The sequence below is a fragment of the Vulpes lagopus genome, chromosome 2 (assembly GCF_018345385.1).
Source record: "Vulpes lagopus strain Blue_001 chromosome 2, ASM1834538v1, whole genome shotgun sequence".
Taxonomy (NCBI): domain Eukaryota; kingdom Metazoa; phylum Chordata; class Mammalia; order Carnivora; family Canidae; genus Vulpes; species Vulpes lagopus.
In genome coordinates, this window is record NC_054825.1 from 165,389,410 (window position 1) to 165,411,825 (window position 22,416).

General features: G+C 48.7%; 1 protein-coding gene across 5 annotated transcripts in view; it reads left to right on the forward strand.

Annotated features, from left to right (window-relative positions):
* Nucleotides 1–759: 759 nt before the first annotated feature.
* ZC3H4 (zinc finger CCCH-type containing 4) overlaps nt 760–22,416 on the forward strand; it is a 44,882-nt gene continuing 23,225 nt past the window's right edge. For 2 of the 5 annotated variants that reach the window (XM_041743477.1, XM_041743483.1), the window contains exons 1-3: nt 2,336–2,480; nt 19,201–19,420; nt 19,760–19,870. In XM_041743477.1, coding sequence (XP_041599411.1) covers nt 2,467–2,480; nt 19,201–19,420; nt 19,760–19,870 — 345 coding nt within the window. In that variant the 5' untranslated portion in view covers nt 2,336–2,466. The other 3 variants (XM_041743480.1, XM_041743481.1, XM_041743482.1) reach the window with 3 other exon arrangements.

Below are 22,416 nucleotides of genomic sequence, written 5' to 3' on the forward strand. Positions count from 1 at the left end.
GCTTTCACCTGCAAATTTATTTCACACCACATGAGGGTTTTGTTTTGTTTTCTGTTTCTGGAACCTAAATGGTCCTTTTCTTGACCAGGTCTGAAATAAGCTATTTCCTCCGTCTGGAACTTTCTCTTCTTCTTCCTATCTCAACTTAAATAACCCGGCCCTGGGCGCGCCCTCCTCTCCAGGTAATAAAGGCTCCCTTTAAACTGCCAGTCTCCCCTCCCCCACCACTCCGGGGCATTATCAGTTTTTAAGCTCCAGGAAGCTAGAAACTGTTCCCCTCGCCCATCACACAGCTTGGCACTGTACAAGGAGCTCATAAAAGCACTGAACAAAGATCCTTGGATACAAACAGGACTGAACGAATTTTTGCAGGAGACAACGGAAGGCTTCGCCACTGATTAAAATTCTTGAGGCTCTCTTTAAGGCTAATACTATGATTTTTTAAAAAATCTTATTTATTTATTCATGAGAGAGAGAGGCACAGACACAAGCAGAGGGAGAAGCAGGCTCCATGCCAGGAGCCCGACGTGGGACTCGATCCCCGGCCTCCAGGATCACACCCTGGGCTGAAGGCGGCGCTAAACCGCTGAACCACCAGGGCTGCCCTAACACCATGATCTTAAGACAATTATTTAAACCCCAGGATTCAGCTAAATGGGAGTAGTAGTTCCTCTTAGTACAGCTGTGAGGGTCTTAGTCCAGCTTAACGCTTGCACACCGTTTGAACCAGGTCGATCGCTCCCTCGTGAAGCACTTATTGCGAAACTTCCCGGTACCACGCTCCAAGTTCTGAAACTTCCCGGAGGCAGTACCAAGGCCCGCCTCTCTCGCACCGCCCTAGGTGACGTCACCGACCGAGGTCTCTAATGACGTCAGCTCCGGGCCGGCTCGGCTCCATCCTCCCCTTCTCCGGAAACCTACAACTCTCGGCACCCGGCCTCCAGCTTTCGGTTATTTTTTTTTCTCTTCGTAGCCCGAATTCCTTCCCTCCCATTCTCCCACCTAAAACTTTCAGCTCTTCCCGCCTTCCCTCAAGCTGGCAATTTTCGGTTCTTCCCGCTTGCTCTCGGCCGAATTTCCCACTCTTTTACTCTGTAAATCGCCTTCCGAGCCCCGCCCTTCGGCCTTTTCGTCTAAATCCCTCTTTCGGCTAATTCCGCCTCCTGCCGTCCACCTCGGATGCCGCCTTCGGCTCCTTCCGGATCGCCTCAGTTCCTTGTTTTTCTCCCCCCAACTCCGTCCTGGTCCGCTTCGGCTATCTCCGGCTCCCGCGGCTTTCCATCTATCCTTTAGCCACACCCACGCCGCTACCTTCGGCTCTTTCCGCTCCCCCCCGTCTCACGCTCAGGCGCTTTCGGCTCTTTCCGCCTTGCTTCGGCCTCACTCTCTCCCTTCGGGTCTTTCCGCCGCCCTTCGGGAGCGCGCCGGTGCCCCTCTCCACGTGACGCCGCCTCCGCCTCCTCCTCCCAGTTCCCCCTCCCACCTCGCCCTTCCTCCCGCCTCAGCCTCCCGGCTCCTCTGGGCCGAGCCGCCATTTTGTGTGAATTTCTGACTGCGGCGGGGGCCGAGCAGCCGGGGCACCGAGGGCGGGCAGACAGACAGACAGTCGGCCCGTCTCCGCAGCCCGTTTCCTCTCTCCTTAAAATCCTTTTTTTTAACCCCCTCGCTCGCTCTCCTCTTCTCCCCTCTCCCCTCGCTTGCTCCATCGCGCGCGGCCCGCGCTAATTACACCCAACCACCCACCAGTGTCCGTGTCCCCCGGGTCCCCCGCCTGTGGGCCCGCGGGGGAGGTGTGTGTGGGGGCTCTCGCCCCGATGAGGGCCCCGCGCCCGTGAGCGAGTGACCCCAGGGGCGGGCTGCGGAGAAAGGCGGCGAGCGGCCCGCCGAGGCCTAGGCCGCGCGGCCTACGCGGAGGTCGGCGCAGAGGTGATTCCGAAACCGAAAAAATATATACCCATTCCTATCAGGAGCCCTCAGAGCTGAAGTGTGCCCCTCCCGCCACGCCCAAGCAGTCCTTTTTCGTGCATTAACATCCCCTCCCCCCCAAAGGAACTATGGAGGCCGCGCCCGGGACCCCCCCGCCGCCACCATCAGAGTCGCCGCAGCCGCCATCGCCGCCGCCGCCATCAACGCCTTCGCCTCCTCCGTGTTCCCCCGACGCCTGCCCGGCCGCCCCGCACCTCCTCCACCACCGCCTCCCGCTCCCTGACGACAGGTCAGGCCCCCGGCCCGGCCGGGGCAGCGTCCCCGGGGGGAGGAAGAGGAGGAGGAGGAGGAAGGGGGGCGGCCGCCATGTTGGGCCGGGCCGCGGAGGAGGAGGAGGAGGAGGAGGAAGGGCGGGGTCGGTGGGTGTCTCTCGCTCGCTCGCTCTTTCTCGCTTGCTTTCTCTCCTGGCCTCATGCGTTTCCCCCCCCTCGCGGCGCTCGCCCGCTCTCCCTCGCTCTCGCTCTGTCTTTTTTGGGCGCCATGCTGAGGGGAAGGTGAGGAGGCGCCCCCGGACCCCCGCGCCCGCCCGCCCGCCCTGGGGAGGGGGCGCTGGGGGGGGCGCTGCGGAGGCCCACGGGGGTCCTGGCTGCCCCAGCGCCCGGAGCTGGCAGCCATGGGCCCGCCTGCCCGTCGCCTGGCTTCGGGGAAGGGGATGGGGGAGGGGCTCCCGGACCCTTTTGGTGGTGGTGGGGATCTCGAGGAGTATCCCCGCTCTTAGGGGTTTGGAGTTGGGGGTCTCCCAGCCCCTGGCAGTATCCTTTCTCTTGGGGGAGGTGTGCCCTGCCCTACTTGGAGAGGTACCCTAGTTTTCTTAGGCAGAAAGTGGGGTTTCGTTTAGTCCTTTTTTCATCCTTTTAGTGGGGGGGGTCTTTAGGGTGGGGGCACTCGCACTTTTTTTTTTTTTTGGCGGGAGGTGGTTCCTAGTTATTCCCTAGAGGGCAAAATTGGTGGTGGTGGGGGGTGCGGATCTCTAGCTCCTTTGATGGAAGTCCCTGCCTCCTTTTGGGGAGAAGCCCCTTCCCGTATTTTTCCTTAAAGGCAAGGGTTCTCTAGATTTTCGTAGGTAGATGATGCGTTTTTGGAGGGGTGGGGGGGTGAGGTTTGGTTTCCCTGACTTGGAGGGGAGAGGAAGTTGGTCTCTTCTTTCTCATGGGTTCCCTCCTCTTTGGGGCTAAAATGGGGCGCCATCCCTTCCGGGAGAGAAAATGAGGGTTTTTTTTTTAGTGTTTTGGCAGGGGTGAAAGGGAGCGCCCCCCATCCCTTCCTCTTTATAAAGTGCGAAATGGGTTCGCCCCACGCCCTTCTCTGGAGGGTGATAAAAGGGCCAGCCCGGCGCGTTTCAGGGCCCTCGTTTGCCCTGCTCCAGCAGAGGGTTGGGTGCAGGGTTTATCCTCCCTTTCCCGGTGGGGCAGAGGAAGAGGTATCTAGAGACTGGGTTTGGAAATGGAAGGTTTTCAGCCGGCAGGAAAGGCAGCCTGAGGAGGAGTGGGGGTGGGGAGGGGAAGCGATCTCGCTGGACAGATAGATGGCTGCCCCACAGCAAGCAGCCCGGGCTGGGGAGCCGCTTGAGGACCCTCTCCTAGATCAGGGGTCTTAGCTAGGGCCTCCTTGCCAGGCACCATGGCCCCTTCTCCCCACTTCCACCTCCCCTTTTCCCTTTCTCCTTCACAGACCATACTTTGCCTTTTAAAAGAAATGCCACCCACATTCAGAGACACAAGTGCAGCAGTTTGGTGAGCTTTTACAAAAAAATTTTTTTTTTTTTTTTTTTTTTTTTTTGGTTTTCTGTTTTGTTCTAATTAAATGTATCGTCCTGGGAATCGCAGCCCATCGCAGCCTGCCTCCAGTTCAAGGAAATAAACAGATTAGCAAAGGTCTGTGCGCTAAGCCCACGTTGGGTTTCCGGGCCCCCTCTTGGGGGCAGGTGCATTACTCAAAGGTGCTTACACGCTTTATTCGACCTCTAAGGAGTTCTCTTATGTCAGAAGTGTATGTCTTACAATGGGTTGGGATGGTAAGTAGCCTCTTTTATTGAGTAATTCAATTATCTCCCTCTTTTTGTCCCTTTTCCTGCCTGCCTTCCTCCTGCCTTTAAAGACCAAAGTGATGCTTGAGTGAATTTATATGTTCGAATCAGGATTCTAACCCAGTTGAGCCCTTTTAGACTTGCACATCCTTTCGATCTTTAGTTTTTTTAATTTGTCGTACACAGTTTTCTCAAAGGAAAAAAAAGCGTTACTGTAACATGACAAAAACTTATGTAAAAAAGGCCCGTAGGTTTTCAAGCCCTTGGTTTCCCTGTCTCCGTTTCAGTCCATTGCTTTGTCTCCAGCCTTCATCTTTGAAGAAAGTGGATACTTCAGGTCCATTTGGTAGGAGACAAGGTTAACTGAATTCGGTTTATGATACTTGCATTCGAGTTAAGGTTCTCCCCTCCCTCCACCCCTACTACTACCCCGCCCCCCCAAAAAAAGATTGTGGTTCAAGTAGATCCAATTTGTTCCTTTTACTCCCAATGTCTCTTATGGTGATGGACGTTTAAATTGAGCAAGTCATTTGTAAAGTACTGTTTAAGCACCGAATCTGTAAAGCGTGTCAAGCCCCAATCTCCTCTCCCTGTCTCCACTGTTCCTTTGTTCCGAAAGCACATGCCTGACCGTGAAAAGTTGATGCAAACACGCCCAGTCATGGTGGAGAGAACACTTCCTCCAGCCCCCTGCACCCCCCCCACACATACAAGATAAAAACAGCAACAGAAATGACTTGCAGAACCAAACAAGTACTTCTGATGTGTTTTACAAGCATAAGTTCTTCGTTAAAAGACAAAACACGTTGAAGTTCCATTTTCCATCTTCCCCACTTTTGGTCCCTAATGTACTTTGGTAGCAAAAACTTTATAACACACAGCTCCATTTTCCCCTCTGAAAGATCCTGTTTCCATTTTTTTTTTTTTTTCGTTCTTAGGAGAAAAACAAAAGTTCACTCACCTTGGGTTGAGGAACCTTAAGCTGCAATTTAGTGGGCCACTGGTCTTACTATTTTCTCTTCATATGCTCACAGCTCCACTAATGTGAAGTGGTGATCTTAGGTCTGTAAAATCAGTTGTGAGAGGAAGACGTGTCCACACAGTACAGTATCCTGCAAAAAAGAAAAGAAAAATGTTTGAAGCACAAACTGAACACACCATCCAGTGCCAGGGTCAGCCGACAACGAATTGCATTTGAAGTTGTCCCTCCTTGGTAAAATTCCTCCTCCAGGAGCCAAGTGAGAAACTGGATGTTAACAGGTGAACCTTCCAAGTTTTGAGGGCAACCAAGTTGTTGAAGGATGCTTGTTTAACTTGAAAATGAAATGTGAAGGAAATGGGATTTCTTTTGTAAGTGAAAATTTTATCATTCATTGAACTTAGAAGTATTTCCCCAAATGTTTAAAAAATACTCAGGCATAGCAACACAAGGGTATATTGTTTTTGTTCTCAAAGGACTCTCCTCTATGAAAACCAAGAAGCCCCAGTAATGAGGTCAAACTGTATTTCGATAGTCTTTGTTTTTGGAATGTCACAGTACTGCCTTTTTTTTCCCCCCAAACTGATGTACCAGTACTAGTTAAAATTCAAATTAATGGATGTTGCAAAAAAAAAAAGGAAAGAAAGAAAAAGGGTGTCACTCAGAATCCCTGATTTAATAGCACCTCTTAGACACTGGAAATCTTTAAAAATTGTTACATTCTCTGGGGAGAGGTTTAATCGGAAAGCAAATAAAGATATCCCAGTAGAAATACTAACGAATTGTGACCATGAAAATATATTCTGGTCCTCAAACCCCTTTACTTCTTGCTCTCCTCAAATTTTTTCTTCCAAAGAAAGTTCGGATTCCCCCAGCAAGGCTTTCTAATTCACAGACTGTCCTATCTCCCAGACTGGGTTTCAGTTTGCTTGGAAGGTTAAGTTTTTGGTTCTTGACAACCCAGGATTTTCAGTACAGCTAGTCTTCTTTTAAGTACAGTGTCTTCTAGAAAGACACTCCTGTGGCTTTTCCTTAGCCAGGAAGGCTGATCCCAAGGGGGAACTGTTAGGCATCTGTGGAGATGAAGGCTTTCCCAGGTGTTACCTACCTGGCAAAGTAGAGATGAATGGTTTACTCAGAGTTTGTTTCCATCCAGTTGAATGTAGACCATTTCATATTGAGCTGGTTTAGTAATTTATCCTCTAACAATGTCTCCACCTCCGCTCCTTTCTCTTAGATCTTTTCCCAGCCCTGGAGGAATGGAAGTCTTAGGATGGCCTTATTTGCTCTTCTCTGCTACGTTTTTGTGGTTAAGTCCCTAGAACCATCTCATATAAGCCAGGTTCAGTTATGGCAAATGCCTGTATGGTGAAAATCACTAATTCTTTTCAGTCTTCTGTGGATAGCTCTAGGTCGAACCATATTCCAGAGAACCTGCTTTTGGTCCCTGTGGACAAAATTGTCTAGTACCGAAGCGATGGGTTTTGACCCAGGGTAGGAAGTTGAGTGACAGAGTAATTCAGAGCAAACAGTAAGTGAATGCCGCGTTTCAAAGTGAGCAGAGTGCTTGCCTGTACTTTTACCACACAGCTCCTGATACAATAGAAGAAAGGCTGTTTTCTAGGGTTTCTGATAGTTGGCTTTTAAGAAGTTGATTCAGGCATCGGTAGGAGTGGTCTGCTCATCAGTCTTGTCAGAATTAATGATTTGAGGCTGGTTTCATAATTAAAATCTAATTGAAAGAGTGGAAAAGCTGCCTGTTTGGGTGGGCCTATAAAGTTCATTTGGTTAAGTCCGAGGTAAAACTGGCTGTGTGCAGTGAGCCAGATTTTAGATTTTCAGGGATTTGGCTTTCCATATTTATCAACCTTGTCTTTGCTGCGCAAATATTTTACTTTTGATAGTTACTGGAGATGGCAGTCCTGAAAACATTGCACAGGGTTTCTTAGTAATAACAGGAGATTATGTGGACAGTTTTTACATTTCTGACTTGATCAGTTGATGACAAAATGATGGCCCCTTGGTTGGTGTAAACTTAGTTGCATCCTGCTATTGGAATAATCCAATACCAGATATTTGCTGGGAGCATAGTTTGGTTCTCTTGGCCAAATTGCTCAGGGTAGAGAATCTTATTTTTCTCCCCCCTTTGTGAATTTGTATCTGTGAATTGGTGACTCAGATCCCTATTTGTAAGGCGAGTGGTGACATCTTCTGAACGTCGGAGGTGGCAACAGGATAGGAACGAACAGTGTGGCCTTTGGAGACAGATAAGATTGTGTTTAGGCCTGGCCCTCCCTGCAGTGGGCACTGAAGATAATGCCCGTTTCTCAGGGTCATTGCGGTCAAGTGGGCATATGCAGGGCACCCACACAGTGCCTGGCATTCAGCAAAGCTTGGTTTTTTTATCTCCGTGCTGTCCCTACTAGAGAACAATTCTAAATAGAATTTATAGTCTGGTATGTAAGCAGAAGCAAGCATAACATCTGTGTTTTTGAGGGAAGTCAATTTATCTTTTCACCTCTTAGAGGTTTCTGGTCAGCTTACTTAATTGCAGGGAGACCTAGATGGAAACTCGGTGGAAGCCATCTTGAGGCATGGCTTGCTTGCTCAACATCCTTATTACAGATGCTGAAACAGTCATGGCGTCTTGAGCTTTTGCTGATGACTTTCCTGTGTACATCTTTGGCAATTAGGATCTGAGTCTTACTACAACCATGGTAGGTCTCCTGAGAACTGAGAAAGCAGGGCTGTGGCACCTAACCCATTGCTGACTGGTCACATCACTGTAAGCAAGCCCTTCACATCCCCTCTCCAGAGTCTCGGGAAATAAGCAAGGCCTGTTCCAACTCCCAAGATTTTCCTATCCTTGAGAATTTGGCTGAGTCAGTTAAGGGTTGTTTTTTTTTTTTTTTCCATGCAGCAGCCAGGCTTGTCCCGTGCTTTTCTTGGAGCAGAAAAGTTTTCAGAGTGTGCAAGGAGCTCTTTTCTCTTGAGGACTTTATTTAGATTTGGGCAAAGATTGTTTCTGTCTGTAGCAGGCCTCAGATTTCCTTCCCATTTCTGACATCTGCAGCTTCTGGCCATGGTCACGGGTTGCTGCTGCTACTGCAGCACTGGTGTCTTAAAAATGAACTGCAAGGTTAGACTGAGAAGCTGGATCACAGGCAGATCCATCATTAGCTGAGCACCTGGTTCCCTCATCCCTGTTGTCCCTGTCGAGTGACCCCAGAAACCATAAATTCCAAAAGCATAAAGGTTAGTACAGCATGGATTCCGTTTGTTCCCTCTAAGCCAGAGTTGGTCCTCTTCTGGTAGAGAGATCATGGCTAACAGTGGACAGTGTAGACGTGGGAGTCAGGGCAATCCTGTGTGACTAGCAATCAGTGACTGCTAATCTTCCAAAAGTGTGATAGTCTGAAGGTGAGAGATTATCTGCCAGGAACCTTCTGAGTGCTTCTCATGTGATAGCACCCCAGCCCAATGCTGAAAATTTTGGGTTTTTTATTTAAGATGTTTATTAGAGAACACAGAGCATGCTGAGAACATGGTGGGGGGAGGGCAGAGGGAGATTCAGGCTCCCCACTGAGCAGGGAGCCTGACTTTGTGCTCTATCCCTGGGTACTGGGATCCTGTCCCGAGGGGAAGACAGACACTTTACTGAGTCTAGGCGCCCCTACACTGAGAATTTGAAACAGAAATGAAGTCACTTGTCCAAGGTCACAGAGCCTAGTGGGTATAGAGGCAGAGTTAAAACCCGGGCAGTCTGTACCCAGACCTAAGCTCTATACCTGTATGCTGTCCTGGAGACGCCGTTTTCAAACTGCATTGTTCAGCCATTAGTAGGATATGAAGTCCTGTTTATTGATTTGTCTCCTGCATTTGAAAAACAAGGAAAGGAGAGAGGATAGAAAAAGCAGAGTATAGTGGAGTTTTAAAGCCGCTTAATAAAACTTGTTTGAGAGGAATGTAGAGGAGGAGATGTCAAGGTCAAAGTTTAAAAGCCACTGCTGGATGGGCGCCTTCGGCCCAGGGCATAATCCTGGAGACCAGGGATCAAGTCCCACGTTGGGCTCCGTGCATAGAGCCTGCTTCTCCCTATGCCTGGGTCTCTGCCTCTCTCTCTCTCTCTTTTCTCTTTGTCTCTCATAAATAAATAAAAATCTTTAAAAAAAGAAAAAAAGGCCACTGCTGATAGGGTGGGTGGGCAATCTTTAGATCTCTGATGAAAGCCTACCCATCTGTTTTTTTTTCCCCCTAAGTAAAGTTTTATTGGAACAAAGCCATGCCCATTAATTTATATGATCTGTGGCTGCTTTTATGCTGAACAATAGGGTTGAGTAGTTGAGACAGAAACTGTATGGCCTGCAAAGCCCACAGTATTTACTCTTTGGCCTTTTAAAGAAGTTGCTGGCCTCCACATTGGTATGATATGCCTACTCCCTGCACAGCAGCTGCCATGATTTTTATTGTGGCAGAGGTGGTGGGAGAGCATGGGAGGGAAGATAGGTATTCCCTTTAAAGTTGGTCCTGAAGATGCCTGGCTGGCCCTGTTAGTAGAGCATGCATCTCTTGATCTCGGAGTGGTGAGTTTGAGTTCCATGTTGGGTGTAGATTACTTTAAGGAAGAAAAAGTAGGCCTCAGAAAGAGTGGAGGTGTGCTGCCTCTCCATGACCTGGTGCGGCTCTGTCAGCCCTGTGTTCTTCTCCTTCCAGTCCATGTAGAGGCCCAAGCCTGGGCATTTGAACCTTTAACTGAAGGGATTTTCATTTATTAGAAGTAACTGGAGACTTTTTAAAGCTAGTGTGGAAGCAGATCCCAGCTAACACATCCCTGTTGAGGCCCGACCCCAGAGAGCTAGGGCCAGATGTGTCACTTGGATAAATGTGCATTGCAGGTGACTCTGGTTATAGCCCTCCTCGTTTTCCTAACAGACTTCAAGGCTTAGGTTTCCTTGGGATTCTAGGCCTTGTCATTTCGTGGCACAGCAGAGCAGTCTCAGGACCATAGCTTATTGGCAATGGAAATGGGCCGCCTCCCTGGGAGTGCCAATTGGTGGCCACTTTACTTTGACTTTGGTTGATGCATCAATCACATTCGGGCTTTTGTCCCTCTCTGGCCTCTCATGAGGCCCTCGATAAGCATTCGGTGAATGAGTTTTCGGTTAAAGACAAACCCCTCAATCACCTTCTTGGAGTTTTAAGTAATCCAGGGTACTGCCTGGGAAATGGTCCGGTGTCTATATTGATGCCACTGACAAAGAAGGTGTGCAGAGCTGATGTTGATGCTGGGTTTGTGTGGAATATATCCCGAGCACCCAGACAGTCTGAGCCTGGCCCTTTGCTGGGCCCTCAGAAAGTCCAGTCACTCCCATCTTCTAATGTGCCCTCCAGGAGCCCACAGTTGACTACAAGTTAATGAAGAGTTGCATACAGAACATTACAGTTCTCCTAAAATTCTTTTTTTTTTTTTTTTTTAATATTTTATTTATTGGGACGCCTGTGTGGCTCAGCGGTTGAGCACCTGCGTCTGGCTCAGCGTGATCTGCGGTCTCAGGATCAAGTCCCATATCAGGCTCCCTGCCTGGAGCCTGCTTCTCCCTCTGCCTACGTCTCTGCCTTTCTCTCTGTTTTTCATGAATAAATAAATAAAAATCTTTTAAAAAATAAAGATTTTATTTATTCATGGGAGACACACAGAGAGGTGGAGACCTAGGCAGAGAGAGAAGCAGGCTCCATGCAGGGAGCCCAATGTGGGACTCAATCCTGTGACTCCAGGATCATGCCCTGATCTGAAGGCAGACGCTCAACCACTGAGCCACCCAGGCATCCCTCTCCTAAAATTCTTTAGTGATATATGAACAAGCAATCTTAGTAATCCAAGGCCCAGTTTCTTTCAAGTTGAAAATATCAATACTTTTAGTCGGATGTACATTGAGCGGAACCAAATTGATGTGTTCAGGAAAAGTTACAAGGAAAGGTCTCGGTTCACAAGTTCAGGGATTTGATTTTTCTTTCTGGAATAATAGAAATCAGCCCTCCCTGGATGAGAACCAGTATCTCTCTAGCTGTAAGCAGTCTGAAGCATGGTTGGCATGAGAAGGTGGTTAAAAGAAACTCTCTGTTGCTGAGAAACCAGTTTCAGAGGTTCATCTGACAGGAGGAACTTGGATCAGAGAGATAGATGCCTTTATCCAGAACAGGGGCTGTGTTCAAAGTGAGCGGGAGTGGAAGAAGAGCCACTCATGCAAATGAAATGACCCTTGACTCCATGAGACTCCTCTAGCAGGCCAGGTTTCTTCTCAATCTGTTTGAAGCTCTGTAGAATTGCCCTGCCTAAGAGGTTTGTGTGCTTGGACAAACCCCAGTGTGGATGCCACATACTTTGGAATAGAGTGTTCTTTCTGGTATTGGACAGCTTTGGAATTTCCTTCCTTGGGATTCCCATTGTTTTCTGTCTGGGGAGAAGACTTTTTACTTGGGTTTTCGCTAGGATTCCTTGGACCTTTGTGTGCCTCTCTTATTCCTTGAACTATCCAAAGATGTCTGGTCAGATTTTTGAACGCCTCAGTTCCCTTTATTCGATGTTGGAAGAACTGTATTGGCCTTGTGTCTTTGCATGACGTTCATTTCTCCTGCTTAGGGCTTATTCTGGGCCAGCGTAGTGCTAAGCTCTTGATTTACGTGGTCTCAGGAAATCCTTCCCCTGTGAATTCCATCCCTCCCAGAGGTTCTGTTGCTGTCTTCACTTCACAGTTGAAACCCAGGGCACAAGAGTGTTAAGGACCTCACCCAATGTGTTAATACCTCACTTTAGCCTTTCTTGAGATACTGGATTTAGTTTGCTTTCTATTTTATTTTTGCCAGCCCAGTTACAAATTTCACGGCAGGCGTTTTGTCTTTTGGCCTGTTGAGTTAATTATTCTTTTCCAGATAATTTCTAAATATCTCAAGGGTAGAGGTTAAGAGTTGGACCTGGAGTCAGAGAGTCCAGGACTTGTTTCACTTTTGCTTCTTTCTGCTGTGACCCTATAAGGCAGTTTTCCTTTCCTTTCCTTTCTTTTCCTCTTTCCTTTCTCCTTTCCTCTTTGCTTTCTCCTTTCCTTTCCCCTTTTGTTTCCTTTCCCTTCTTTTCCTTTCCTTTTCTTTTCCTTTTTCTTTTCCTTTCCTATGAGAGAAGCAGAGACATAGGCAGAGGGAGAAGCAGGCTCAAGGAGCCTGGTTGGACTTGATCGCAGGACCCTGGGATCATAACCTGAGCCAAAAGTAGATGCTCAACTACTGAGCCACCCAGGTACCCCTATAGGCAGATTTCTTCTCTTCTCTCAGCCTGTCCATAAGACAGGCGGCCAAGGATCCAGAACCAATGTAGATTTGTTACTGTGCTTCAGCGTGAGACAAGCAGAAGTGAACTCATTAGTAGTATGGTACCTGGCACGGAGGTTGCTAATACAGAATACTTATATATATATATATATATATATATATATATATATATATATATATTTAAGATTTTATTTATTCATGAGAGACACAGAAATAGGCAGAGACATAGGCAGAGAGAGAAGCAGGTTCCATGCAGGGAGCCCAATGTGGCACTCTATCCCGGGACTCCAGGATCACGCCCTAGGCCGAAGGCAGACACCCAACCACTGAGCCACCCAGGTGTCCCCAGAATGTTTATCATGAATACTGTCTTCTGCTTTTGGTATATATGACCCTGAGGTTTCCAGGCAGGTTTTGTCATTGAAGAAATCAGGGCAGAGAGGTAAGGACTTGATGAGGTGATTGAACCTTGCCCTATCCCACTCGCGACCCCAGACTCTAGCTGTCTACTTTGCTGAGGTTGTCCCCACTCAGGCCGGCCTGCCTGCCTGCCTGCCTTTCTTTCTTCCGTTTTTTTTCTTTCTTTCTTACTTACTGTCAAACTTAATGGAAATTTTCTAGCATTTTCAGCAGAGGAGAGAAGCCATCATCTACCCAGTTGGAACAGTTATGTCCATTTTGCCAATTTTGGGTCATCTCCCTACATCCACCATCTGCCTTGCGTATTTTATTTTATTATTTTTTTTGCCTTGCGTATTTTAAAAGCAGATCCTAGAATTCACTTTATCTCCCCTGCAAACTCTTCAGTACAAGTTTCTAGCTTAAAAGTATTTTTAAAAAATAGAACCACAAAGTTATGATTCTGTCTTAACAAAACTAACAGTAGTTACTTCATATCTGAAATACCCAGTCCAGGGATCCCTGGGTGGCGCAGCGGTTTGGCGCCTGCCTTTGGCCCAGGGCGCGATCTTGGAGACCCGGGATCGAATCCCACATCAGGCTCCCAGTGCATGGAGCCTGCTTCTCCCTCTGCCTATGTCTCTGCCTCTCTCTCTCTCTGTGACTATCATAAAAAAAAAAAAAATTAAAAAAAAAAAATTGAAATACCCAGTCCAGGTTCAGATTTCTCCGTTACGGAGAACGGCAGTAGGTGTTCTGAGCCTACTTCTGGCAGTAGGTGTGTCCATGTCCGGGTCCCAGCACCGGGCAGGCTCTTATGCTCACGTTTAAGTGAGGGGTTCAGGGTACTGGTGGTCTCTGGGCTTCCCTTCTTCCCTGGTTGGTTTATGCTTGGCTGCTCAGATGGGGTGGTGTCTGTGACATGGTCATGTTACCATGGAAATGGTGTGATGTCACAGTGTCTTGTGCCCCTACCTGAGAATATTGAGGGAAAGGAGACACAGAGCTCATTTGCTCTTGATTTCTGGTTGATGAACCTAGGTAGTAAGGACATTGAAAAACATGTGCAAGACCCAGAGGCTTATTTCAAGAATTTCCTGCCTCTGAAAATCCCTCAGTGAGGTTCCTCCCCACCCCCTGGGGCTGCTCCACCTCAGTGGAGGGAAAGGCTCTGTGCCTTTTGTCTTAGTAGACAACTGCCCCACTGGGTCGGATTTGGGGACTTCTGTGTTTAGGCCTGTCTTTAAACATTTGAAGAGGCAGAGCCTCTTTGTAATATTTGTAATTTTGTCCCTAGTTAATGGGTCATTCAGAGCCTACCCAGGTAATTTGTTGAGCGCTTGGGCAGTTAATGATCATAACCCTGACCTTCACATTAACCTAGCCGCCTCTTGTCAAGGGCTCTCATGATCTTCAGGTAACAGCCACTGCTCCCATGAGTTTCCATCTTTTTTTTCTCTCTTCTCTCCTTTTTTTTTTTTGCACCCCCCCCCCCCTTTTTTTGTAAACCAGATTGATCCACAAACCCAGGGCCCCTTTCAGCTTCCATCCAGATCTCTTGTATGGAGAATTTCCATGTTGGGAAGCTTCATTTTTTTAAGTGGCCTTTGTCCATTCTTCCTGGGGTACAGCACTCCCTGTGCTTTTCCTTCCTGGTCAGTGACTCGATTACTTTCTTTTACCACCTAAGTTAGAGCTGAGGAAGGGGAGATGTTGGTTTGTCAGTTTCAGCAGCAGGATTTGTGGAGAGAGGTCGGTGCATGCTCAGTTAGGGCTAAGTGAAGCTAGAAACTAAGTTGACCAGCAGTTAGCTGTGGCCCCCAAGGGGAGTTGGCCTAGCTTCTCCATAGAGAAAATGCTTTCCATTAAGCATCTGGGCCAGTTTAGGCTTATCCATGCAGGGGCATGCTGGTGGTAATTGGTTCTTAAAACCAGTAGCTGCTTTTTATCTGGTTCTTGGTGCTTTCCTCCTGTCAAAGGCTTTGTCCTTATTATCTCATTTAACCATAACAACCCTCATGGGTGCTACAGTGATCCCATTTCACAGATGAGAAAACCAAGGCTAAGGTAACCCAAGAGCACAGCTAGGAAGCAGCAGAGCTGGCTGTTAACGTGGCCTGCAGGAAGAAGCCACACACCCAAATCTGTAGGCTGGTGGGTGGGGTTAGCCTACTTTGGAATCATGAGATTTCTTTGCCTAGTGCTGTGTCTGCCAAGCCCCTGGTGTGTGATGAATTCAGCATTCTCCTGTGCCCTGCAGAGTGGCCAAATAGGCAACCCATAGAAGGGGCATCCAGATCTATGACCTGAGAGGAGGAGCTGGGTGTCGCCAGTTCTGTGAATGGAAATTTCAGTGCCCTGGAAGCTGAGTCTAGGAGGCACAAGACAGATTTGACCCTCTGCAAGTCATTGGCCTCTGCCCATTCCCTCCCGGGGGCCAGTTCCAAGGCCGTCCCCCAGCTTGGTTGGTTTCCCGTCTCTAATGGCTCTGGCAGGCCGACCCCAGTGCAGCCATCCTGGGATGTTGCCAGTCCAGGCTCTGAGAATAAGATCTTGCCTGCTCTGGCTGACGCTGCAGGGTTTCTTCTGCGTGCTGGTCTCAAGAGGGCTTGGCAGGTCTGGATTGAAATGATTAGCGCAATGGGGCTTCCCCCACTTTTCTTGAGGGATTATGTCACAGTCTATTAGGCGCGCTTCCTCGGTGTTTAATCCCACTCTGACATGGGTTTTGCTGGCAGTCTGTGAAGTGACACCACTGAAGCCCAGCTGCCGATTGCGAGACTGCTTTTGTGCTGGCATGTCAGTGGTCCCCAGGATTTCTGCCCCTGTCCCAGGTGGCTTGGTTTTCTTGTTGTTTCCCCCGCCCCCCAAGGAAAATAGACCCTGTATTCGTGCAGGACACTTAGCTGGGAACTTCCTGCGTGGGCAGAGGGGCACTCCTCCCCCGCCAGGTGACCAGAGGTTAGCCTCGGGCTCTGAGAAGTTTGAGAGTACTGCACAGCCAGGTAACACTGAGAATGCACAGTGGTCACTAGGGTGTCACCATCTGTGTCCTCTCTGGTCTCCTGTTTCCCTTCATCAGTCACCAGCCATTTGTTTCTGTTTGTCAGTTTCTTCCAGATCCCTCAGGAAACAAAGCTCTTAAGTATTCATGACCTGTTCTGTAAAAAAGTTGCTTGGTAGATTCTTTTTTCTTTTCTTTTTTTAAAAGATTTATTCGTAGAGAGAGTCATAGGCATAGGATAGGGGCAAGCGAAAGAGGCTCCCTGCGGGGGGAGCCTGATGGCAGGACTTGATCCCAGGATCACGACCTGAGCCATAAGGCAGACATTCAACCAATGAGTCACCCAGGCATCCCTGCATGGTAGATTCTTTCTTTCTTTCTTTTTTTTTTTTTTTTTTTTTGCATGGTAGATTCTTGCTGAGCCCAGATATCCTGAAGGTGTTAATAAGATAATGCAGAGAATTCCTCTTTGGCTGAACATCTCTGTAGGGTGGATTTGAATGCTGTCCACCCCTGCTTTGGGAAATCCTTTGGAATGAAAATGCTTTCTTCTGGAATCATTCTTGCTGACGGTTAAGGCTTTGGAGTTGCCCCCAGGTATTAGATGTAGAAGGGCTGGCTCTTTCAGACAGGATGGCATGGGGCAGCAGGACGGGGGTGGTGGCCTCTGCTGACCTTGGCCAAGACCTTTTTCTGCCCTATCCTAGTGTCCTTGCCCTGGAGTGAGCAGAGGTGAGAGAATGTCTGGACTGTTGGCTTTTGATGAGTCCTTTTACCTCCTCTCCCTTAGAAGACCTCCTGTCTGAAACAAGAGGGTTGAAGAGGTCTTGGATGTCCCTTCTCCTCTGACAGGCTTTTCCTGATTCCAGGAGGGTCTCTCCCTATGGGAGCCTTATTTTCTTTAATCAGGGCTTCTGGGAGCCCAGGCAGTTATTGTCTGCCTGCCCTGGGCTTCTGAGTAATTTTCACCATGTCCCTCTGAGCTTTTTCCTTTCCAGACTATTGTCAAGAGTGCCACTCTTTTTAGCTTTTCTTCATGGAAGGCTAGCCTCTGTCTCAGGGCCTTCCTCAGCTCCATAATGTCTGTCTGTATGGTCTGGCTGCCTCTCCCTGTGTTTCTCTTGAGGTGTGGTGACCTGGCCTGCCTGCAGGTGTTCCCAGCAGGGATGCACATCACATTTGCTCTCCAGTAAACCCCCCCAAGTGCCCCCACACACCCCCAACGCCACCCCCACCCCCGACCGCCCGCCATCACGGTCCTCCTCAACTTCAGCCATGCTGACCTGTAACAGCCACTACCTCTGGTTGGTGAGCTTGCCAAAACCAGTTTCCCCAGTTGGGTGGTACTTTTACTGTGGGCAAGGCCACTCCAGCCCAGGCAGCTCCGTCCCACACCCTGTCCTGTGGGCCACACCCAAGCTGGTGCGGAAGGTGCCTCACTTGTCAGGAATGCAGGCTCCTCCCAGCTTTACTCTGTATCTTCCTGTGGGGCTGACCACCTCCCCCACCCCAACCTGGCAGTTTGCAAGGAAGCCACACAAGGCACCCATTGAGGCGCCCATCGGTCATCTCCCTGATGATGCCTTTGAAACATCAGAACAAATATTGTGTCCTGCCTTGTGTATGTGAGAGCTGCTCTTGACCTCTGCTGGGGTATCTGTGGGCTTGGGGCCACTAGGGTTTTAAGCTAACCTGACCCCATTGAATTGGAATTAGGGTTAAAAGAGGCTCCTCTTGTCAGCATCCTTGACATCTGGGGAGCAGCACCACCCCGGGGGTGGACAAAAGGGGGTGGCATGAGCAACAGGGCGTGAAGGAGAATCACCAGTGTGTTTGTCTGGTAGAACCTGTGGAGGCTCTGGGGCCCGCTCTCCTAGTGAGCTTGTTCTCACACTGACCCCGGTCCCGCCTGAGCAGCGAGATCTTTTCTGCCTGAATTAATTCCCTTTGTGGTTAGCCTTTTTTTGGTCCTGGGTTCATCACACCACTGTTTCTGTTCTCTTCGGTCTCATTTAGGGTCCTAGTTAATAGAGAAGGAAGGAACTTTTTACATTGTCTCACATACTCTTCCATGGTCATGCATGAGGAACTCTCGGAGCTTTTTCAAGATTTGAACACTTTATTTTTTTTTATTTATGATAGTCAGAGAGAGAGAGAGAGGCAGAGACACAGGCAGAGGGAGAAGCAGGCTCCATGCACCGGGAGCCCGACGTGGGATTCGATCCCGGGTCTCCAGGATCGCGCCCTGGGCCAAAGGCAGGCACCAAACCGCTGTGCCACCCAGGGATCCCCCACTTTATTTTTTTTAAACCAATTCCTGTACTTGTGAGAACTGTGTCTGTGGGTGGTAAAAACTGGATTCTTTTTCCAGTTGCTTTCCTTCTTAACCCTGTTTATCCCCTCACTTCTACCCCACCCTGGAGATTTATAGGTATTTAGAATGTCCTGTTGGCAGTATCGGTCATGTCTGGAGAGTGCTTTTATTTTTTAAAGTACTGGGGATGGGGGTGATGTGAGGGAAGTGATAACCAGAAGGGATACCCGGGCTCAGAGCAGTGGGGTGGGGAGGATCCATTCTGTGGGCACTCTCGCAGCTGTTAGGAGAGGGCTTTAGGAGGGCTCTGGAACCTGAGACCCTTCCCTTACCCCTTCCCTAGCTGCTCGGTTGCTCCCCAACTCCCCAGCCCAGAGCTATGCAGTTGAGGATGTAGGTCAGGCCTTGAAACCTGGAGACCAGAGCTTATCACTAGCTCTTCTTTTTGGGGCTTTGGTAAATATGTGCTATCCTCTAGCCCAGTCCAGGCCTGACTATGGATAGGGCCCAGGAGTCTGGGGGACCACTCCCTGGTTCAGAGCCATGGCCCTGTCTCCACTGCCCACAACCCTCACCCTCAGCTCACAGGTCTCATTCGTAGGGCTGCGGCCACGCCTGTGACCTCTGGCCACTGTGCACTGGTGCTTTCTGGGGTGAACGCTAGTCCATGTTTCCTCGAGACAAGCAGCCTCTGTGGCCAAGTAAGCTTTGGAAATGCTCTGACATGGGGTTGTACAGGTTTTTTGATGGTAAGACTTACAGGAACTTCCGTTAGAGCATTGAGCACTGTGAAGCCCCAGGATGGAAATTTCCTCACATCATTTGGCCACAGAGCCTTACCACTTTTCTTCTTAGAACTCTAGTCCTCTGGAGCACTTTGAAAAGTCCTGGCCTAGAGTCATCCCAATATCAGTGGCAGGACCTTTAAAATCCAGCGTTGCGGGACCCCAACCCACTGCCCCCATCCTGCTTACATGAAAGCAGGACACACAGTCCCTTTGAGGGGAGGATAGGGGTGAGACATGAGGCAGTGGCTCCCACATCCTCCCAGGGAAGGCCTTACTTACAGCACTTGGGCTCTCTGTTCCTATCAGCCCTGGCCAGCGGAGAGCCCTCAGATGGTTCCTCTCACACCGCAGGTTCACTTTGGCTTTGGGGTTGGTTTATAGGGAGGATGGTGAGTTGGAAGAAGGTGAACTGGAAGATGATGGGGCCGAGGAGACCCAGGACACCTCTGGAGGGCCCGAGAGGAGCCGGAAGGAGAAGGGGGAAAAGCACCATAGCGACTCGGACGAGGAGAAGTCTCACAGGAGACTGAAGCGAAAGCGGAAGAAAGAGCGGGAGAAGGAGAAGAGGAGATCGAAGAAGAGGAGGAAATCCAAGCACAAAGTAGGTCGGAGAAGGTGTGCTGGGGCTGGGCTGCCTGGCACCAGGCCTAGCTTAGAGCCTCAGGGCCCAAGCTTGTCTCATAGACCGGAGGGCACTCTTAAAGTGCTGTTTATTCCTTCCCCAAATTGGATAAAGAGCGTTATTTTTTTCTCTTAAAGAGTCGGTAGTTCATGCTCCATTGTTCATGCTCCATTGCTGCTAAACGCCCCTAGGCGAGGTGCTTCAAGGAGAGCGCAGAGCCCTTCTGACACATTCTAGTAGTGTCTGTCCCTGGGCTGACTGCCAGAGAGAGGCCCGCCTGCAGCACAGTGACTAAGTCCACTTCCCCTGTCCCTGCAGCGCCATGCTTCTTCCAGCGATGACTTCTCGGACTTCTCCGATGACTCGGATTTCAGTCCCAGCGAGAAGGGGCACCGCAAGTACCGGGAGTATAGCCCCCCATACGCGCCTGTGAGTACTTGCTCTTCAGGGGCCCCCATGATGCTGGGAGTGGGGACGGAGGACAGGCATGGATAAATAGACCGTGTTTGCTGAGCACTTTTCGTGTGCTGGGAACTCTTGCATGGCACTCCACGTGGATTTTTCAGCCTGCAAGATGAGATCCTGTTTTTTTTTATCCCCATGTTATAGGGGAGGAAACAGACCTGGGAAACCAGCCAGGTTGTAGCCCTGTAGTGCAGGAGTTGGGGTTTGAGCCATTGGCCATGCTCTTAAGACTTCACTCTTCTTCCCATGCCCTGGGCAAGACTCAGTATGTCCCCCTCTCCAAGAAAGCTCCTAATTTATCCCTGTCACAGCTGACTGCCCCACTGTTCAGAAACAACCATTTGTGGAGAATTGACTAGAGAATGAAATGGTTTTACGGGAATGAATGATCTCAAGTGCTGCGGAGTCAGAAGTCAAATGTTCATCCTATCATAACACTGAACTTAGATGTGCATTTAAATTATTTGGTTTGTATGCTGTCCCCCTCACCTCCCAGCAAAACCTGTAAGAAAAATCAACATGGATTTTCAAGGTTAGATAAAAAGTGCTTTTAAAGTTACAGTAGCTGGGCAGCCCGGGTGGCTCAGCAGTGTAGTGCCGCCTTCAGCCCAGAGCCTGATCCTGGAGACCTGGGATCGAGTCCCATCCCTGCATGGAGCCTGCTTCAACCTCTGCCTGTGTCTATGCCTCTCTCTTTCTCTGTGTGTGTCTCTCATTAATAAATAAATAAAAATTTAAAAAATACAATAATAAAGCTATAGTAGCTCTAAAAATTACCCCAAGTATCCTGTGACTCCACATCATCCAGCCCAATGGATAATTTATTGTACAGTATTACAGTTGATGTTGATCTGCTAGTGGGGATTCAGACTTTAAACCTGACCTAGGGGGCAGCCCTAGTGGTGCAGCGGTTTAGTGCCACCTGTAGCCCAGGGTGTGATTCTGGAGACCTGGGATCTGGTCCCACTTCGGGCTCCTTGCATGGAGCCTGCTTCTCCTTCTGCCTGTGTCTCTGCCTCTGTCTTTCTCTGCATGTCTCTCATGAATAAATAAATAAAAATCTTTTAAAAAGAAAACAAAACAACAGAAAAAACCTGACCTAGGGGATCCCTGGGTGGCTCAGCAGTTTGGTGCCTGCCTTTGGCCCAGGGCACGATCCTGGAGTCCCAGGATCGAGTCCCACGTCGGGCTCCCAGCATGGAGCCTGCTTTTCCCTCTGCCTGTGTCTCTGCCTCTCTGTCTCTGTGTCTATCATAAATAAATAAATAAATCTTAAAAAAAAAAAAATAAACCTGACCTAGGGGGATCCCTGGGTGGCTCAGTGGTTTAGTACCTGTCTTCAGCCCAGGGCATGATCCTGGAGTCCCAGGATCTAGTCCTACATCAGGCTCCCTGTATGGAGCCTGCTTCTTCCTCTACCTGTGTCTCTGCACCTCTCTCTCTCTCTTTCTCTCTCTGTGTCTCATGAATAAATAAATAAAATCTTTACAAAAGAAAATAAACCTGATCTCGATAAGTAATGCAGGGCACACTGCGGCTTCTATTGATAACTAGGGTTTGAGACTTTTTTTTTTTAAGATTTTTTTTATTTTTTTTATTTTTTATTTTTTTGTTTTTAAGATTTTATTTTTTTTATTTTTTATTTTTTTGTTTTTTTTTTGTTTTATTTTTCTTTTCTAAGATTTTATTTTTAAATCATCTCTACACCCAGCATAGGGCTTGAACTCATAATCCCGAGATTAAGAGTCGCATGTGCCAAGCCACTGACTGAGCCAACCAGGCGCCCTGCAGGGTTGAGGTGTTTTAAGATCGGCTAAAGTAGTCACCTGTGACTATATATCTATGATCTTTTTTTTAACCAGTTTGTATTTTTTAAAAGTAATAGACTATTTTTTAAAGCATTTTAGGTTTTGTTTTTGTTTTTCTAGGTTTTTCTATATATAATTGAGAAAGAATGCGTGGGGGAAAGAGGGAGAGAGAGTCCCATGCAGACTCCCTGCTGAGCGTGGAGCCTGATGTGGGGATTGATACCTCAACCCTGAGACCATGACCTGAGCTGAGACTAAGGGTCAGATGCTTAACCGATTGAACCACCCATGTGCCCCAAGAGCAGTTTTAAGTTTATAGAAAATTGAGGGCAGCCCGGGTGGCTTGGCAGTTTAGTGCTGCCTTTGGCCCAGGGCGTGATCCTGGAAACCCGGGATCGAGTCCCACATCGGGCTCCCTGCGTGGAGCCTGCTTCTTCCTCTGCCTCTGTCTCTGCCTCTCTCTGTGTCTCTCTGTGTGTCTCCATGAATAAATAAATAAAATCTTAAAAAAAAAAAAAAGAAAATTGAGTAGTTTTTGCTATAACAGTATATGTAAGTGTGGTACTTCTGTTGTAATTGATGAACCATTTTTTTTTTTTAAGATTCTATTTATTTATTTGAGAGGAAGAGAAACCATGAGTTGAGGGGAGAGACTGGCAGAGGGAAGAGCAGACTTCCTCCCGAGGAGGGAGCCAAACGTGG